Source organism: Ictidomys tridecemlineatus, chromosome 7 (assembly GCF_052094955.1).
Source record: "Ictidomys tridecemlineatus isolate mIctTri1 chromosome 7, mIctTri1.hap1, whole genome shotgun sequence".
In the NCBI taxonomy this organism is placed as follows: Eukaryota; Metazoa; Chordata; class Mammalia; order Rodentia; family Sciuridae; genus Ictidomys; species Ictidomys tridecemlineatus.
This window is the reverse complement of record NC_135483.1, coordinates 105273735-105292675: the sequence shown is the minus strand read 5'-3', so window position 1 is coordinate 105292675 and position 18941 is coordinate 105273735. Positions and strand designations below refer to the sequence as shown.

At 37.0% G+C, this 18941-nt stretch overlaps 1 protein-coding gene across 7 annotated transcripts in view; it reads left to right on the top strand.

The window, feature by feature from the left end:
* Window positions 1-18941, top strand: part of Sap130 (Sin3A associated protein 130) — a 71648-nt gene that overhangs the window by 34501 nt on the left and 18206 nt on the right. For 6 of the 7 annotated variants that reach the window (XM_013366422.4, XM_040294216.2, XM_040294215.2 and 3 more), the window contains 2 exons: window positions 1263-1440; window positions 6796-6900. In XM_013366422.4, the coding sequence (XP_013221876.2) occupies window positions 1263-1440; window positions 6796-6900 (283 nt within the window). The remainder of the gene's footprint in view (window positions 1-1262; window positions 1441-6795; window positions 6901-18941) is intronic. The other variant, XM_021721728.3, reaches the window with a different exon arrangement.

Here is an 18941-nt window from a genome sequence, read left to right as displayed (position 1 = left end):
GTAACATTAGAAATGACATGCACAGTATGCATTTGTACATAGCAGGAAGCTTTCTCTAAAAAGCTTAGTTGAGGAAGCAACTTTTACCTTGTAAGTTGTGTTCTCATTCAGTTTAAGATATTCCTCAGAGCTGTATATAAAGCTGTAAAATCTCATACTAGTGTCAGCTAATATTGTCAGTACTTAAAAAGAAATGTTAAAGGAGTGGGTTTTTTTTTTTTTTAAGTTGTTTGGTATGCAGTGTTAATTGGCAGTTGGTCTTACATAGTTAGAGTATTTCTTAGGCTAGGTATTGATCATAAAGATTATTTTTTATGTTAACTATAACATGAGAAGATCAGCTTGAAACTCAGAATTTCAGTTGCCCATAGATCTCAAATGTAACTATTTAATCAAAGTCTTATATTCTTAATCATTAACATATCGTCATAGGGATGAAATTTGTCCATAGTGGCCCATCTGAAAGAATAATGTGTCTACATCTTTTATACCTCCTGCTAAGAAACTTGTATTAGGATGGCTTCTATGAAATTGCCATTTTTGTATGTTTAAAAACTGTCAAACATGTATAGTTTCTGATGATGGTCTCATGATAACCAGTATTTTGTGACAACTTTAAGTATGTAGTTAAAGTATCTGTTGGTCAATTGTCTTCCAAAAAGACAGACTGGAAGATAGTACCATTTTTAAGAGTCAAAGGGAGTCATATTTTTCAAAAACTATATCCATGCATTTCTTGAAGGGTACTTTGAGGCACACTGTCAAGCCAGCAGATCATGTTTTCTATTTATGAATCTTTCTTGACTCTCAGTTCTCCCATTTTTATAATGGGAATAATGATGACAAGGATTATGTAAATAAAAATGTGAACTGAGATAGTAGAGTGAGATGCTCTGTGTACTTAGTTAACTGATTATAGAGCAAAGGAAAATAATGATATTAATCTGCATGAGTAAGTTTCATAGCCTCCCCAACTGTGCTCTCTGCTCTTAGGCAGATGGACATTGTACACTATCCCTTGTTCTTCTATTTTATATTTTATTTTTGATGTTTCTAAGGATCAACCCAAGGCCCCATGCATGCTAGGTGAAAGCTCTACCACAGAGCTACACACCCAGACCCTCTCATCTTCTCAAAGTGGAACAATTATGACACGGATACCTAATGCCTGTAGTCTTATTGTTTTCATTGATGTCTTATGTGATATTTTAGTAATGTTTTTTGTTTCCCTCTTTGTTTTCTACCACCTCCCTTTCCTCCAGCAGTGGTATTGGCAGATGGAGCCACAATTGTAGCCAACCCTATTAGCAGTCCATTCAGTGCTGCTCCAGCAGCAACAACAGTGGTGCAGACCCACAGCCAGGGTGCTAGCACCAATGCTCCAGCCCAGGGCTCCTCCCCTCGGCCAAGCATCCTCCGGAAAAAACCTGCCACAGATGGGTGAGTAGACCCAGAAGTGCCAAGTGATGCCTTGAGTTCTAAATCTATTAATATCTAGCCTCTCATATTCAGTGCTGCTAGCAACCTAATCTCTCTTCTCTATGGTGTTTTTAATTTTCCTTCCAAACAACTTGACCATAGAATTATTCGGTAGAACCTTATCTAACTCAGACTATATGATATTAAGAATCTTTAAGTCAGTGGGGTATTAGTTTCTACCTATCTGTTGCACAATGTTATGGGAGTTTTATACTGAAGTTTAATCCTAGAAACTTTAAAGTAGCTTTTAATTAACTCTCCAGACTTGTCTGGGTATTAAATTAATGCATACTGTATACTTTTTTCCTCCCCATTCAACAAGAGTTGTTGCAAAGGGCAAGCAGTTTTCACAGTGTATTCAGACTCATTTTTAGTAGCAGGTCATGTTTTGTATTGTGTAAGCCTCTCAGTTGGTGGGATAGGCAGGAAGATATGTGCTGTGCTATTAAACATTCTGGTGATGGGAGATGAGCAACCACATTTCAGAGTTTTTGTGGCTTAGCTGAGCTGATAGCATCGACATCAAAAGATTAAAGCTTAGCACAAACTTAAATTGCTGGAACTAGGGTCATCCAAGGTTTTCAGATGCACAGTGTTTTGTATGACCAAAGTTTCTATCTTTACCTATTATGAATACTTTGTAAAGAAGGTCCTTTTTAAAGCATAAATCAGGCCCAATGAAATAACCCTATTAATGAAGCAAAGCTTGTAGTTAAGATACCTAATTGATCGTGCACATCTAAACTTCTTTCCTCTCAAAATCTGTAGAACTTGGGGTTTTTTTATTCTTATTAATTATACATAACAGTAGAATGTACTTTGACACATCATATATAAATGTATAATTTCTCATTCTTCTGGTTGTACATGATATAGAATCACACCGATCATGTGTGTGTATGTGTGTGTGTGTGTGTGTGTGTGTGTGTGTGTATTTAGAGAGAGAGAGAGAGAGAAATAATGTCTGATTGAACTTGGGTATTTTTTTATATGTTTTAGTTGTTGGTAGACCTTTATTTATTTATGTATATGTAGTGCTGAGAATCGAACCCAGGGCCTCACAGATGCTAGGCAGGCACTCTACCACTGAGCTACAGCCCCAGCCCTGAACTTGGGTATTTTCTAAAGAAAGATTACAGGCGTGGAAGGATGAGGAAAACAGAAGCGCTTACAACAGCAACAAAACATTAAAGCTGGAAAGCAGCTAGGCAAGTAATCTCAACCTTAGCTGTGAGAAAGCTAAATTGTAAGCCTACTTGGGGGAAGATAAGAACATCTTTGTTTAATCTGTTTTTGAGAAATACTTAGAGCCCAGAATACTGTTCTGTATCCACACTGTGGGGCACATTGTCCCTTCTTCATCCTATCAGAAATCTAGAGGTGCAAACTCTGCAGATGGTTCACTAGGATCAACCAGCACAGTGGAGCCACAGATATTTTACTAGAAGTCAATTAAATAACTACCCAACCATGGGTGGAATGCATACACTTCCCAGTCCAGTTTCCCCTTTTAGCCTTGGCAGTTGAACTTGATTTGGTAGAGAAAAAATGAGAGAACTCCGCTTTCCTCTGGAGAATCTACCTGGCCCAAGCAGGAAGCTTTAATGATAAGAACATTAGGGGTTGCCTAAGTACAGGAGCTAGACCACCTTCCAGTGAACCTCATAGTAGACAAGCCCTTTCATCCAGCTTCCTTATCCCCACCACTGCTAGTCATGATTATGCCACCAAGCATAACCAGGTATCTGAGGGCTCCTCTAACATTAGAAGACAGAAACCCTGATAAATGTGCCCATAAAAGTAACTGGAAAGATGCTAAGGCTAGACAAGGAGAATAAAACTATAATGAACAAAAAGCTATCAATGATATCTTCAAAAAGATAAAGGAAAAATTGTACAAACATGATCTTATAGAAAAGGACCTCTCAGAGAACAAGAAAAGCTTGTCATGAAATTTAAAATATGATAATAGAAATTGAAAACTCAAAAAAGAGTTTACAGATAAGAAATCTGAAAAGTGGAGTAAAAAGGCAGGAAAAGAACCAGTTGAGGAGATCCAGCCTCCAAATAATGGGATTTCAACAGGAGAGATTAGAGAAATGGAAGAGAATCATTTACAAAGTAATGCAAAGAATACTAACAAAACTGAAGGGCAAGAGTTTCCTGATTTAAAGAAGTGCTTAACATGGATAGATGGATACAATAAATCCACACCAGTAACTTGAAATTTTATAACACTGAACACAAAAAAAATCTGTTCCTTCTTTCATACTTTGTCACCTTCCAAAGCCCCTTCTGCTGTGTTCTCTGTCACATCTGTCATCAGCAGAATACCCTCCTCTTTATTGATGCGTTCTTACTTTATTTTTTTTTTTAAAGAGAGAGGAGAGAGAGAGAGAGAGAATTTTTAATATTTATTTTTTAGTTCTCAGCGGACACAACATCTTTGTTGGTATGAGGTGCTGAGGATCGAACCCGGGCCACACGCATGCCAGGCGAGCGCGCTACCGTTTGAGCCACATCCCCAGCCCCGCGTTCTTACTTTAAACATGGCTCTTCCTCAGAAACTGTACTTCCCCTGCAGCTTTCAGAAATGGTGATTATATATATTCTTATCCCATCACTTGGTGGCATTTGGTAGACTCTCATCATGCCCCGCTGCCGTTTTCTAGCCATTTCACCTCAAAAGCACTTAATCTGTATTTAGGTTTCATATTTGTATTGGAAAAAGTACTTTTGTGTAGCCAAACTGTTCCAAGCACAGTGAAAAGTGTGCCAATAACTGAAATAGAATATCTGATTTAAAGTTCAGAGTACTTAAAGTGAAAAAAATAGTACAGGTCTGAGGGCATAGTTAAGTGATAGAGTGCTTGCCTAGCATGTGAGAGACCCTGGGTTTGATCCCTAGCACTGTAAAGCTAAAAAATACAAATAATAACACATTTTATTCTCAGTTGTACTTGCCAAATTTCATGTGCTCAGTAGTGCCATATGGCTCCTTTTTTGGACAGGGCAGACCATAGGACTCAATTGGATTCAAGTTTAGTTTTGCAGGTATGCCTCTGTGCCCTTCAGAACCACCTTCCTGGCTGGCAATTGTGATGGTAGCCTTCCTGTCTTTCCCTTCAATATAAGCAGAAATGAGCTGGATGTGGAGGTGCACGCCTGTAATATCAGTGAATCAAAGGCTAAGGCAAGAGGATTGCAAGTTTGAGGTCAGCCCAGCAACTTAATGAGACCCTATCTTAAAATTTAAAAAAAAAAAAAAAAAAAAGAACAGAGGATATAGCTTAGTGGTAAAGTACCCCTAGGTTCAGTTCCCAATTAAAAAGCAAAAATTCCAACTCTTTGGCTGCTTGGATGTTTGAGTGCTTCTCCTCTGCTCTCTCTGAGCAGTACGTGTACACATTTTTGTTTTGTATGTGTAGTGCTGGGGATTGAACCCAGGGCCTCATGCATGTGAGGCAAGCACTGTGCCAACTAACTGTATCCCCAGCCACCTGTGTACACATTGTTAGCATCATCAACACTTCACTGACCTTGTTTTCTATTGATCTTACGTCCCATAGCTCACAACCTTTTTCTACCTCCCTCCCAGCAGTTCTCCAGCAAGCCTCACATGAGTCTTCTGTCCACTTAGCCTAACCACCTTTTCAGTCTCCATCACTGTCTTTCTTAGCCTCTTTCTCTTCTTCCAAATCAATTGGTGGTCACTTTCAGTCATTTCCTTGTATATTCCTCAACTTCTTTGCCTTCCCCTTGCCTTTTCTCATCCTCACAGATCTCAAGTAGGATCTTAAGCTGGCCAACAAATATCCTCCTCTCTTGCATACTCAAGAACAGTGCTGTAGAGGGAGCTCTTCTTCCTCTCTCTGGCACATTAGCAGGTTTTTCTACTTTTTTTTTTTTTTTTTTTTTTTAGGTACCAGGGATTGAACCCAGGGGTATTTTACCACTGAGCCAAATCCCAGCCCTTCTTTATATGTTATTTAGAGACAAGACTTGCTGAGTTGCTAAGTTGTTGAGGCTGACTTTGAACTCGCAGTCCTCCTGCCTCACTCTCCCTAGCCACTGGGATTAATAGGCATGTGCCACCATGCCCAGCAGGTTTTTCTTCTTAGAGAATCAATCACATCAAAAACATAAACATGCTGTCATTTCTTTTTCTTTTTTCATTTTCAGTGCTGGGGATCAAACATGGGGCCTTCTACATGCTAACCAATGCATGCTGTCATTTCTTCTGTCTTAAAAAATATTCTGTAGAGGGCTGTGTTATGGCTCAGTGGTAGAGCATTCACCTAGCACACGTGGGGCACTGGGTTCGATCCTCAGCACCACATAAAACTAAAATAAAGGTATTTTGTTCACCTACAACTAAAAAATGTACATTAAAAAATACATATATTCTGTTGAGCCCATGTTGTTTCATCTTCTACCACCAACATCCCCTGCCTTTTTGTTGTTGTTGTTGTTCCTCTTTGCAAAGAAAATAAAGGAGTTATCTGTCTTTGCTCTCTCCAATTCTTCTGCTAGTCTTCCAGCATTTTCATTGTATTCTGCCCAATTAATGCATGTACAAAATGAATTGACACAAAATGAATACAGTGTCTAACCACTACAGTATTTAAGTAGCATCTTCTCACAAAAGTAATTAACAAGTTTTTCTAAGGTGTGACCTCATAAATAGAATCATACCCAGTATTATGCATTTTTATGCATTTTTTGTGTAAGTCTGAATTCTTTCGCTTAGTTTTTGTATGATCCATTTATATTACTGCATATGATTGTATTTTTTTATTGCTATATACAGTATATGTGAAGATCACTTGTGATGTCCACATTGCTAAAGTCAGTGGGAAATTGTCAATCAGAGCAGTACAGTTGATCTCAAACTCTTCCTTGATAAGTTTTTTCACATAGCTTCTGAGGACCTGCTCAGGTCTAAATCAATACATAGGCATAATAAAGATCATAAACATTTCATATTAATAACATTAAGTAGAAAGGAGGTATGGCATGCTAGAAGCAGCAGATAAAAGAGTCACCATGGTTACTTCCTGGATGGAGATGGCAGCAAGTGAGTAGGAATGGGGAAAAGGACCAGACTTGCATTTTGTTAAAAGCCTTTAGTAGTATTTGGCTTTTTAAATAATATTTCTGTGTTATGTGATATACTAAAAATCCATTTTAAAGATACATAATCAATGTAGTGCTTTTATTTTCCTATGGATATACATGACAAATGTGTGTCTTGTATTTCATGTCCTTTAATATCCTCAGACTGCTTTTTTCCCCGGTTTGTCTCATCTCTTTCAGAATGGCAGTTCGGAAAACCCTCATTCCTCCTCAGCCTCCTGAAGTGGCTAGTCCTCGAGTAGAGAGCTCCATGCGGAGTACATCTGGGTCACCCAGGCCTGCAGGGTGAGCACGTAAATTTTCTTACCTCTATTACTTTTAATTATATGTCTTTGTGAAGGGAAGAATCTAATAAGTGTGACCAATTTCACATAATTTCCTCTTGTGCATCTTTTATATGCCCTTTCTGGCTGCATGACCTTGACAGGTTTCTCAACTTCTCAGATCTCTTTTTGCTTCATTTATAAAATAAGCATGCTTATAAAATTACCTCATAGGATTCTTGTGCATTTAAATGAAACGATGCACTTAAAGCACTGGTGTAAAGTCTGCCTTGTAGTTGTTACTTCTGACAAAAATGGAATTAGGGGCTGGGCAATATAGCTCAGTTGGTAAGAGTGCTCACTTCATATGCACAAGGCCCTGTGCTCAATCCCCAGTCCCCCTCCCAAAAAAAAAAGAATCACAATAATAGTCAGTGTTTGCTTTTTCTGTATTCCTTTTCTTCTTAATTATAAAAGTAATATTATTTTGGAAAAAAGATAACCAGACAATATAAAAATATTCAAGTGTGAAAAGCCAGGCATAGTGCCCACCTCTAGTCCCAGCTAACTGGAACTGAGGCAAGAGGATTGCTTAAACCTAGGAATTTAAGAGTAGCCTGACCAACATAGTGAGACCCATTTCAAAAAAAAATCTTCCATTGGACTTGAGGTGTAGTTCAGTGCTAAAGAGTACTTGCCTGGTATTCACGAAGCCCTGGGTTTGATCCCAAGCACTAACAAAAAAAAAAAAAAAATTAATAAAACTTTCTAAAATGAAAGATGTTGAGGCTGGGGTTGTAGTTCAGTTGGTGGAGTGCTTGCCTAGCACGTGTGAGACACTGCACTATATAAACATAAATGTAATGAAAGGTGGTGTGTATGTATGTGTGTGTGTGTGTGTGTGTGTTTGTGTTTATTTGATGTATAAAGTAAAAATCGTTGTCCTGTTCCCCACCCTCATTACCAGTCTCACTGCCCAGAATAATATTTATTGATAACATTTTTTGAAATTCCTTTCCATTTCTTTTTCTACGTATAACTGTAGATAAATAGATTCTTTTTCATTTTTGTTTTTGATATGGCGTATCATTCATTATATTTCCCAAGTGGTGTTGAATTCATGGGCCAGGAGCTGAAACTAGAACTATATGTGTGTCACCATGTGTAACAATTCAATAGTGTTTTTTTTTTCCTTTATTTTTATTCATTCATTTTTTACTACTGGGGTTTGAACTGAGGGCCTTGCACATACTAGGCAAATACTCTATTGCTAAGTAGCTCAGGCTGGCCTGAAACTTCCTCAGCCTCCCAGTAGCTGGAATTATAGGTGTGTGCCACTGTGCCTAGCTTTAATGAATTCTTTAAAGTGAAGTCTTGTTGGCACTGTGGCATATGCTTATAACACAGCTACTTAGGAGGCTAAGGCAGGATCAAGGCCAGAATAGGCAAATTAATGAGACCTTGTCTCAGAAATAAAACGGACTGTGGATGGCTTAACTTAGTGGCTTAGTGGTACAGTACTCCTGGGTTCAATCCCCTAGTACCACAAATACAAAAGTAGATTTAATTTTAAAAGAGTTGGGGTGTGCCTAGCACACGTGAGGCCCTAGGTTCAATCCCCAGTACTGGAGGGGGAGAAAAAAAAAAGGAGTTTTGCTGATAAGATTCTTTTACATCTCCACTTTTTTCTTAGTATAAATAATAACTTAATCATCTTAGATCTCCTGTTCATAAAGCTTTATTTAAAAAGAAAAATTATTAATTACCCTTATTTTTTCTGAGTGTCATTTGGGGTTCTAGAGACAGGTTGCGGTGACACAAAACATCCATTCCCTTTAACATTACTTCCTATAAGTGTAGAGAAATAAAAAATGTATTAGGAAAAAGAAACAGTATAAAGGGAATAAAAAGTAATGGGAGAAAGAGCTAATGATTTACAGAGGTAAATCTTTTTGCAGAGGTAAAAAGCGTGAAGGAAACACCATGTGTATGGGCTGGGGATGTGGCTCAAGCGGTAGCACGCTCACCTGGCATGCGTGCGACCCGGGTTCGATCCTCAGCACCACGTACAAACAAAAATGTTGTGTCCACCGAAAATTAAAAAATAAACATTAAAGAAATTCTCTCTCTCTCTCTCTCTCAGAAAAAAAAAAAACTATTCTAAAAAAAAAAGAGATTATTTTTTTTAAAAAAAAAGGAAACACCATGTGCTCTCTGGTGTCAGAATGTGTCTGGCAGAGAAAAGAGCAGGGACCAAGACTTTGATGTAGAAAGTACTTGCAGTTGTCATTTTGCACATTAGTGCAGGAGCATAAAAAATATTGCTGGAAGCTGAAACTGCAATGTAATCATATTGTGTGTGTGTGTGTGTGTGTGTGTGTGTGTGTGTGTGTGTGTTGCTGGGGATTGAACCCAGGGCCTTGTGCATGCTAGGCAGCACTCTACCAACTGAGCTATGTCCCCAGCCCTACAATATCTTAAGATAAAATTATATTATCTTAATCATTGGGAAAGTTACAATTGTTCTGTGACCTGTTAAATCTTCTGTGAAAATACTAAAAAAAAACTTACTGTTGATTATAATATGTAAGAAAATTGGGAAAAAATAGTGAAACTATTTGCTTAGTACAGTATAATTTAAAATGCTAGAAACACAAAAGTGGTTGCAACCGTTCTTGCCTTCTTTTCATTTTATAACTTAAGATACAAAGCAAAACTCCTTCTAAGCCTTTGCAAATTTTAATATGTGTGTGTGTGTGTGTGTGTGTGTGTGTGTGTGTGTGTGTGTGTGTCTCTTTAGGATGAAACCCAAGGGTGCTCTACTACTAAGTGACATTCCCAGCCCTTTTCAAAATTCTTTATTTTGAAGCAGGGTCTTGCTAGGTTGCCAAGGCAGGCCTGAAACTTCTGATCTTCCTGCCTCAGCCTGCCAGGCTACTGGGATTACAGTCAAGTGCCACTGTACCCAGTTTGTTACACTTCTTAACAAGATAGGACCCATTTCTAAGATTTTATCCTTTACATATTCAGTGTTGTGAAATCTCTCACAGTTCCTATAATGTGAAGATTTTTCAGGTACTTGATTTTAGGTACTTTTTTTTCCCCTTAAATAGAAGAATTTTTACTTTTTTCCTTTTTTTTTCTTTTTCTTGTTTTTCTTTTTTATTTTGAGACAGGGTGTCACTAATTTGCTTAGGGCCTCACTAAGTTGCTGAGACTGGCCTTAAATTTGGCAATCCTCCTGCCTTAGCCTCGCAAGTACTAGGATTATAGGCATGTACCACCACACCTGATAGTACTTGTTTTTGGTTTTGTTTTGTTTTGTTTTCATCAAAACCACTTGCCTTTGCTGCTGCTTAGATTCTGGGTATATATTTCACAGCAGCATCTTTTTCTGTGCTAGCAGCTTCACTAGTGTTTAAAATCAGTCATATTCATGCTGACTTCTGAAATGGTGAAACCAGCTTTATCCACAGTAAAAGGTTTTCATTTTTCTGGTAACTACTATTTTCTGTTAGTGTAGCAAATATCTTCAACACTTTGGCCTTGAATGATTGTGATTTAAAAAAAAAAAATTACTCTTTTTTAGTTCACCTCAATAAATTGTCCATCTACCAGAGCTTTCTGTTCCTGGTGTAATTTAAACTAAAAGACAAAATTAAAGCAACTTTACCTTTTTTAAAAAATATTCATTAGACTTTTTCAGTGTAGTCTATATCATAGTTACATATAAGCCTAGGTCTTGTTCTTCTCTTTGCTGGGCCATTTTTATATTTAGTCATAGCCAGTTTCCCTTCTACAGCAGCATCACTTTTTGAGGTTGGTCGGGGGTGTTTGTTGTTGTTGTTGTTGTTGTTTCTGTTCTTATTTCAGGAATTTTTCCCCTGCATTTTTCATCTTTGTTGTCCAGTTTTCTCTCAGTCCTCCATTTTTGTAAAATTTTCACTTGGATTTATTGCTGGGGAAGCAGAGGAGCACACCTACACACTTAATTGCTTTCATGAACTATGAAATAACTGGTTCAGATGTGCAATAACCGATCACCACCAGACTTATAATGAAGTGATATTACTCAGTGATCATGATCCCCATCTGACAGTTGGAAGAATATAAATAGAGAATAAAAGTAAAATAAGGACCATGCCTTAGGGGACCTATCATTGTCAGAGGTTAGGAAAATGGAAAACCACCAAAGGAAACTGTATTACATGATTTTTCTGCCATTGTTGGTACCATTATTAAACCTTGGCTACTGAATGCTTCAGTTATTTACACTTTTTACTGAGCAATATTGTCATGAATCTCTTTGTTCCTCTGTCATTGGCTCTTTTGCATACATTTCTTTGATGTGTTTCTACAAGTAGCATTGCTGGGTCAAAGTAAATGTATAGCTTAATTCTGGTTTCCAGTCATTGTACTCATTTACAACTACATGAAATGTGTGTTTCCATTTTCTCCACATTCTTGCCAACATTTGATACTACATTTTTGTTTGATTTGGTTTTATTGGCATAACTGGAGATTGAACCCACAGCCTCACATGTGCAAGTGCTCTAGAACTGAGATATACCCCTAACCCTAGTTATTAACAGTTTTAAATTAATACATTTGTTTTTATTGTTTGAAATGGATTTATTTTTTTCTTTTCTGAAACTGGGGATCAGTCTTTACCAACTATATCTCAACCCTAAAATGTATTTTTTAAAAATCCAAATAAAATATGGACTTAGTTTTAAAATGCTAAAAAATGTGTCTAGTTCCTGAAGATTAAGAACATACCAAGTCTTCCTATTTTTATTTTATTTATTTTTATTTTTTTAGTTTTCAGCGGACACAACATCTTTCTTTGTATGTGGTGCTGAGGATCGAACCCGGGACGCACGCATGCCAGGCTAGCGCACTGCCGCTTGAGCCACATCCCCAGCCCCAAGTCTTCCTATTTGTAATAGCAGATGCAGAAATTGGGGTTGGGGAGGGACTATTTTGTAGAATCATTTTTGGAGTTAGTGTGATTCAGAGACATTGTGGAGATGGGGTCCTACACATGCACCCAAAGTGGCCTTATAAGAAGTAGTTATTCTGTTTCTGTGTCACCCAAAATGAGTTTGTTTGAATTATGAAAAAATAACTTGCTGGAAAAACAACCTCCTCATACTACCACATCCAAGGAGAAGGATTCTCATGTAAATGACAGGTTTTAGGCATAGCCTAACTCATTCTCTGATGAGGAATAATAACTGATAGGAAGATAAAACAGAGAAGAGCAACAAAATATTACTAATTTGCTCACTAAAACACTCACCAGGGAATATGAGATTTATAACAAAACATTCTATCATGGCCGGGTATGGTAGTACATGCCCATAATCCCAACAATTTCGCAAGGCCCTAATAAGTAACTTAGTAAGACCTTCTCTCAAAATAGAAAATAAAAAAAGTGCTGGGCATATAGCTCAGTGCTAAAGCACATCTGGATTCAGTCCCTAGCACACACAAAACAAACATTCCATCGTGAAATATAACAGCTTAGTGAAATAACTATATCTCTATGAAGGGAGACACAAAGATGAAATGCTCAGATTCCCAGAGTAAATAGCAAAATATACAGAGATGACCCAAGTTGACAAGACTCAGCAAAGCACTAGGTGATACCACAGAATGAAGGCAAAATTAAAACTGCAGAAAACAGTATAAAACAGGATGAAAATGAAAAGAAAATCCATACAGATCATGCTGAGGTAAAAGATCAAGCATATGTCATATTACAGAACATGGAAATGACTTTATAATGAGTTGAATTATGTTCCCCCCAAATTCCCATGTTGGATTCTTTATCCTCAATACTTCAGAATGTGACCTTGTTGGGAAGAGAGTCATTGAAGATATAACTAGTTAAAGTGAGGATATACTGTAATAAGTTGGCACTCTGATCTAACATGCCAGTATTCTTTAAAAAGGGGAAATTAGGACAGAAAAACAAACCCAGGGAAAACACTATTAATATCATTGAGCTGCTTCTAAAGTAGAAGTTAGAGGAAAATTCATAGCCTTAAAATACTTACGGCAGGGCTGTGGTTGTAGCTTAGTGATAGAGCACTTGCCTACCACATGCAAGACAATTGGGTTTGATCCTGAGCACCACATTAAAAATAAATAAAGGTATTGTGTCCATCTACAACTTAAAAAAAAATACTTATGTCAATGAAAACATTGGAAATTATCAACCTACAATGACAGAAAACAAAACGGAAAAAAAATAAATAATATATAGAGAAGCAGAAATCAGTGATTTAGAAAACAGACCAGCACTAACCAAGAAAAACAAAAACCAAAACAAAAGCACAAGTGAAATAAGAAATGTATCTCAATGATAGATTGCTTGCCTTGCCTGCTCAAAGTCCTAAGTTTGATCCACAGCACTGCCAAAAGAAAAAGAAACAGGGAAAATAACCGGAAAGCTTAAAAAAGTTTAAAACAACAACAACCAAAAAAAAAAAAACCCTCAAAAGACAGATCCATGCAAATAACAAAAGAAGAAAATGAGTAAATTTATTTATAATCTTTTTTATAATCTAAAAATCTAGAAGCTATTTTTTAAAAGGAAGCATTAAGAAATTTGACTCAGTTTAAGAAATCTTTTTTTAACTTGTCAAGAAAAAACTTAGTGCTGGAAATGTAGCTTTGTGATAAGTACTTGCCTAACATGCTGCTCAAGGTCCTGGGTTCAATCCCCAGGACCAAAAAAGAAAAAAAAAAATTTTTTAAGCAAAGCAGAAGACAAATTAGGGAGAAATATTTGTAAATAACTGCAAGAAATGAAGAATAATAAGTTCTGCAAAATGGACCATAAGTTCTAATAGTTTATAGGTATCTTTAACATGTGGAATGGTGCTTGGCTTCTTTATATGAAGAAAAGAGCAAATTAAAAATATTCTGAGATACCATTGTATGCATATATTGAAAAAACTGGAAAGTGAAAAATGTCAAAACCCTTATGAGAAAGGACTTATCAAAATTAGAGGCTTTATCCTCTGGGAATTTAGGGTCAATGTACAAATTGCTGGAACTAAAGCTCTGGAATTAGAAGGGCTCCATAAGGAAATCAACTGGTTTGCTATACCCCGAATCAGTGCAGCTCTCCTGGAGAGCTCACTGGAGCAGGTAGCACCAGTACTAGACAACATCACCATCCCTACCTTCCCTTCATTGCTGTGTTGTTCTGCAGGTCCTTAGGTCCCTAGCTAGTGTGTCTTCCCTTTAGACTACAGTTAGTTGCTTGTTATACATTGTACTCAGATGTTTGGCTATATTTAGTACTAGAAATAGGAAAGAGTATGTCTCTTTATCTTCCCAACCTAAAAACAGAACTACTTTCCTCCCTCTTAAATGATAGAAGGGCTTGAAGAATTTTAGATTGGACACTATTATTCCTTAGAAATATTCAAGTGTTACTGTTGTCTTGTGTATTTTGCTGTTATTCTTCAAAGGCCTAATGCTATCTTGAACCCCAACCTTTATATCAATTTGTGTGTGTGTGTGTGTGTGGGTGGGTGCTGGGGATTGAACCCAGGGCCTTGTGCATGCAAGGCAAGCAATCTACAAACTGAGCTATATCCCCAGACCCATATTGTTGTATTTGTTTCTTTCTGAAGCTTTTAATGAATTCACTTCCCAATGTTTAGAAGTTCCACAGTAAAATTTGGGTTAGTCCTTTGTGTGAATGTGCATGCGTGCTAGGTATTCCATGACCTTCTGATCTCTGTTTCTTTCATAGTATTTTTCTTACTAATCAATTTCCAACCCCTATACTTTTGGGGGGCGTTGGGGGAGAATCTCCAATTTGTCAGAATTTGTCAAATGCACTTCTGGAATGGCCTAATTTTTAAATATTGCCTCCCATTTACTATCTCTTTGTACCACCTCTTTTTTTATTTTAGGTAATATTGTCATTTTTTTTTTCTTAAAGTCTTAAAATCTGTGGGAAGGGCAGGGGATGTGGCTCAAGTGGTAGCGCGCTCGCCTGGCATGCGTGCGGCCCGGGTTCGATCCTCAGCACCACATACCAACAAAGATGTTGTGTCTGCCGAGAACTAAAAAAAATAAATATGAAAAATTCTCTCTCTCTCTCTCTCCCTCCTCTCTCACTCTCTCTTTAAAAAAAAAAAAATCTGTGGGAAAATACCAAAAAAATGCTTGATTTGATTGTTTTAATATTTTGCCACATTTAGTGTTTTATTATGTAGCCAAATTACAGAATTTCACTTTTAAATACCTTCTTCAACAGTTTGGCAGATAAACTATGAGGTGTCCAGGTATGGATTTAAGTTGATCCTTCATTGAGTTTATTAAACATGGATGTACATACATATTAGTTTCTCACATTATATTTTCAAATAGTATTTCTGTCCCTTTCTGCTTCAACTTTCATTCTGTGAATGTTGATACAGTTGAGAGTATACTAAATGTCCCCAAGGCTTGGTTTATTTTTCCTCACAATTTTGTTTTTGTTTTTCACAATGGAAACTCAGCTGACACTATTTTTTTTAATGAAACAAAGAATAGAATTTTTTTGATTTTTATCTATTAATAATATAAAAAGCAGAAATATAATTTTGTACTGAATATTTGGCAAGGGAGGCATAATATCCTTAAATTGTGCTAACATTTAAGCAAAACAGGATGTTTTATGTATCATATTACTTATTTTTACAAAGAGCTTATTGATTATTTGTTTTTCCCTTTTTATTGGCACATTGAAATTATACACAACAGTGGGATTTGCTATATTCACACATGCACACAATAAAACAGTATAATTTCATCAATTCCATTCCCTAATACCTCCCCTTTCCCTCTCCTCCCTCCCTCAATCCCCTTCAGTATTTTTTTAATTTGTTATGTATAACAGAATGCATTTTGACACATTATACACAAATGGAGCACAACTTATCATTTCTCTTGCTATACATGGTGCAGAGTCACACCAGTAGTGTAATCATACATACATATTGGGTAGCCAGGTGCGGTGGCACACACATATTATCCCAGCAGCTGGGGAGGCTGAGGCAGGAGGATCTAAAGTTCAAAGCCAGCCTCAGCAACAACAAGGTGCTAAACAACTCTTTCTCTAAATAAAATACAAAATAGGGCTGGGGATATGGCTCAGTTCAATTCCCTGTACCCCCATCCCCCAAAAAAGTATACTATGTATATAGGGTGAAAATGTCTGTCTCCTTCTACTGTTGTCCTTCCCATCCCACAGTCCCACCCCTTCCCCTCACAAACCAAAGTTCCTTCATTCTTTTACCCTGCCCCTAACTATGGATCAGCATTCGCTTATCAGAGAAAACATTCAACCTTTGGTTTGGGGGATTGGCTTATTGTCCAACTTCACCCATTTACTGACAAATGCCATAATTTCAATTTTTTTTAATATTTTATTTTTTAGTTTTTAGGTGGACACAATATCTTTATTTTTGTGTGGTGCTGAGAATCGAACCCAGTGCCTCAAGCATACCAGGCAAGCGTGCTACCACTTGAGCCACATCCCCAGCCCTTGCCTGTATTCTTGATGATTGCCATTCTGACTGGAATGAGGTGAAATCTTAAAGTGATTTTGATTTGCATTTCTCTAATTGTTAGAGATGAAGAACAATTTTCCATGTGTTTCTTGATTAGTTGTATTTCTTCTGTGAAGTGTCTGGTCACTTAGCCCGTTTATTAATTGGGTTATTTGGGGGAGGTTTTGATGTTAAGTTTTTTTGAATTCTTTATGTATCCTGGAGATTACTGCTCTATCTTAGATGTTTATGGTGAAGATTTTTTCCCATTCTGTAGGTGCTCTCTTCAGGTTATTGATTGTTTCCTTTGCTGAGAAGAAACTTTTTAGTTTGAATCCATCTCACTTATTGATTCTTGATTTTACTTTGAATCCATCTCACTTATTGATTCTTGATTTTACTTTTTGGGCCTTAGGAGTCTTGTTAAGGAAGTCATGTCCTAAGCCAACATGATGAAGATTTGGGCCTGTGTTTTCTTCTAGTAGAAAAAGGCCTCTGTACTAGTGCCTAAGTCTTTGATTTTTGTGCAGGGTGAGAGATTTACTTTCATTTTGCCACACATGTGAATTTCCAGTTTTCCCAGCACCGTTTGTTGAATAGGCTATCTTTTCTCCGATATATGTTTTTGGTGCCTTTATTTAACATGAGATATCTGTATTTATATGGGTTTGTTTCTGTGTCTTCTATTTTGTACCATTGGTCTACATATCTATTTTGGTGCCAATACCATGCTATTTTTGTTACCGTTGCTCTGTAGTATAGTTTGAGGTCTGGTATTGTGATGCCTCCTGCTTCACTCTTCTTGCCAAGGATTGCTTTGGCTATTCTGGGTCTCTCTCTCTTTTTTTTTTTTTTTTTTTTTCCAAATGAATCCCATGATTGCTTTTTTTTTTTTTCTATGAAGAATGTCATTGGGATTTTACTAGGAATTGCACTGAATCCATATAACAGTTTTGGTATGACAATTTTGACAATATTAATTCTGCCTATCCAATAGCATAGGAGATCTTTCCATCTTCTAAGGTCTTCTTTAATTTCTTTCTTCAGTGTTCTGTAGTTTTCATTATAGAGGTCTTTCACCTCTCAGTAGATTGATTCCCAAGTTTCGTTAGGCTATTATGAGTGGGGTAGTTTTCCTCATTTCTCTTGCAGTAGATTCATCGCTTATGTATAGAAATTTATTTGATTTATGGGTATTGATTTTATATCCTGCTACTTTGCTGAGCTCATTTATTAGTTCTAGAAGTTTTCTGGTGGAATCTTTTAGATCTTCTAAATATAGAATCATGTGATCCAAAAATAGTGAGAGTTGTCAAGGCTGGCCTTAACTTTTCATGAGGTTACAGTGTGCACCAACATGTCTGACCTTTTTTTTATTTAACAAATGTCTCTTGGGAAAAAGGTGCTTTCAGTAGATACATTCAAGTCAGATCAGATATGGTTTTGCATGTGGGGTCTGTGGGTCATAACCAGCCCAGTCCCACAGTGACAGTGTTCTGAAAGTGAGAATTTAAAGGTGCTCCAACCTCTTATACAGCTAGGCTGCTGGTTTTCACTGAGTGTGGACTGGCTGTGCAAACCTGCTGTAGAGCTAAAAGAGTGGAAATAGGGCAAGTTAAAACAGAATCAAGCTTGCTATTCCCACTAGATTCAGCCAGTTTTCTTTATTATTATTATTATTATTATTTGTATGTTTTTAAAAATTTTTTTTTTGAGATGTAGATGGACAGAATGCCTTTATTTTATTTGTATATGGTGCTGAGGATTGAACCCAGTGCCTTGCACATGCTGGGCAAGTGCTCTGCCACTGACTACAGCCCCAGCCATATGTGTGTGTGTGTATGTGTGTGTGTATACACACACATATATATATACACACACATATATTTTTTTTACTTGTTCTAATTAGTTATAAATGACAGTAGAATATATTTTGACATATATAAATAGTATATAGCTTCTCATTTGTCTTGTTGTACATGATGAGGAGTTACAGAGGTCCTATAATATATACACATAGAGCAATAATGTCCAATTCATTCTACTATCATTCTTACCCCTATACCTCCTTCCCTTCCTTCACTCCCCTCTGTCTAGTCCAAAATACCTCTATTCTCTCCCTACCCATTGTGAATTAGCATCTGCATATCAGAGAAAACATTCAGCCTTTGGTTCTTTGGGATTGGTTTACTTTGCTTAGCATAATAATTCTCTGGTTCCATCCATTTGCTAACAAATGTCATCATTTCATTCTTTAAGGCTGCGTAATATTCCATTGTGTTTGTGTGTGTGTGTGTGTGTGTGTGTGTGTGTGTCTATACCACATTTTCTTTACCCATTCATCCATAGAAGGACACTTAGGTTGATTTCATAGTTTAGCTATTGTAAATTGAGCTGTTATAAACATTTCCTTTTATATTTTTTATTTTTGGTACCAGGAATTGACCTCAGGGGTACTTAGCCACTGAGCCACATCCCCATTCCTATTTGATATTTTATTTTG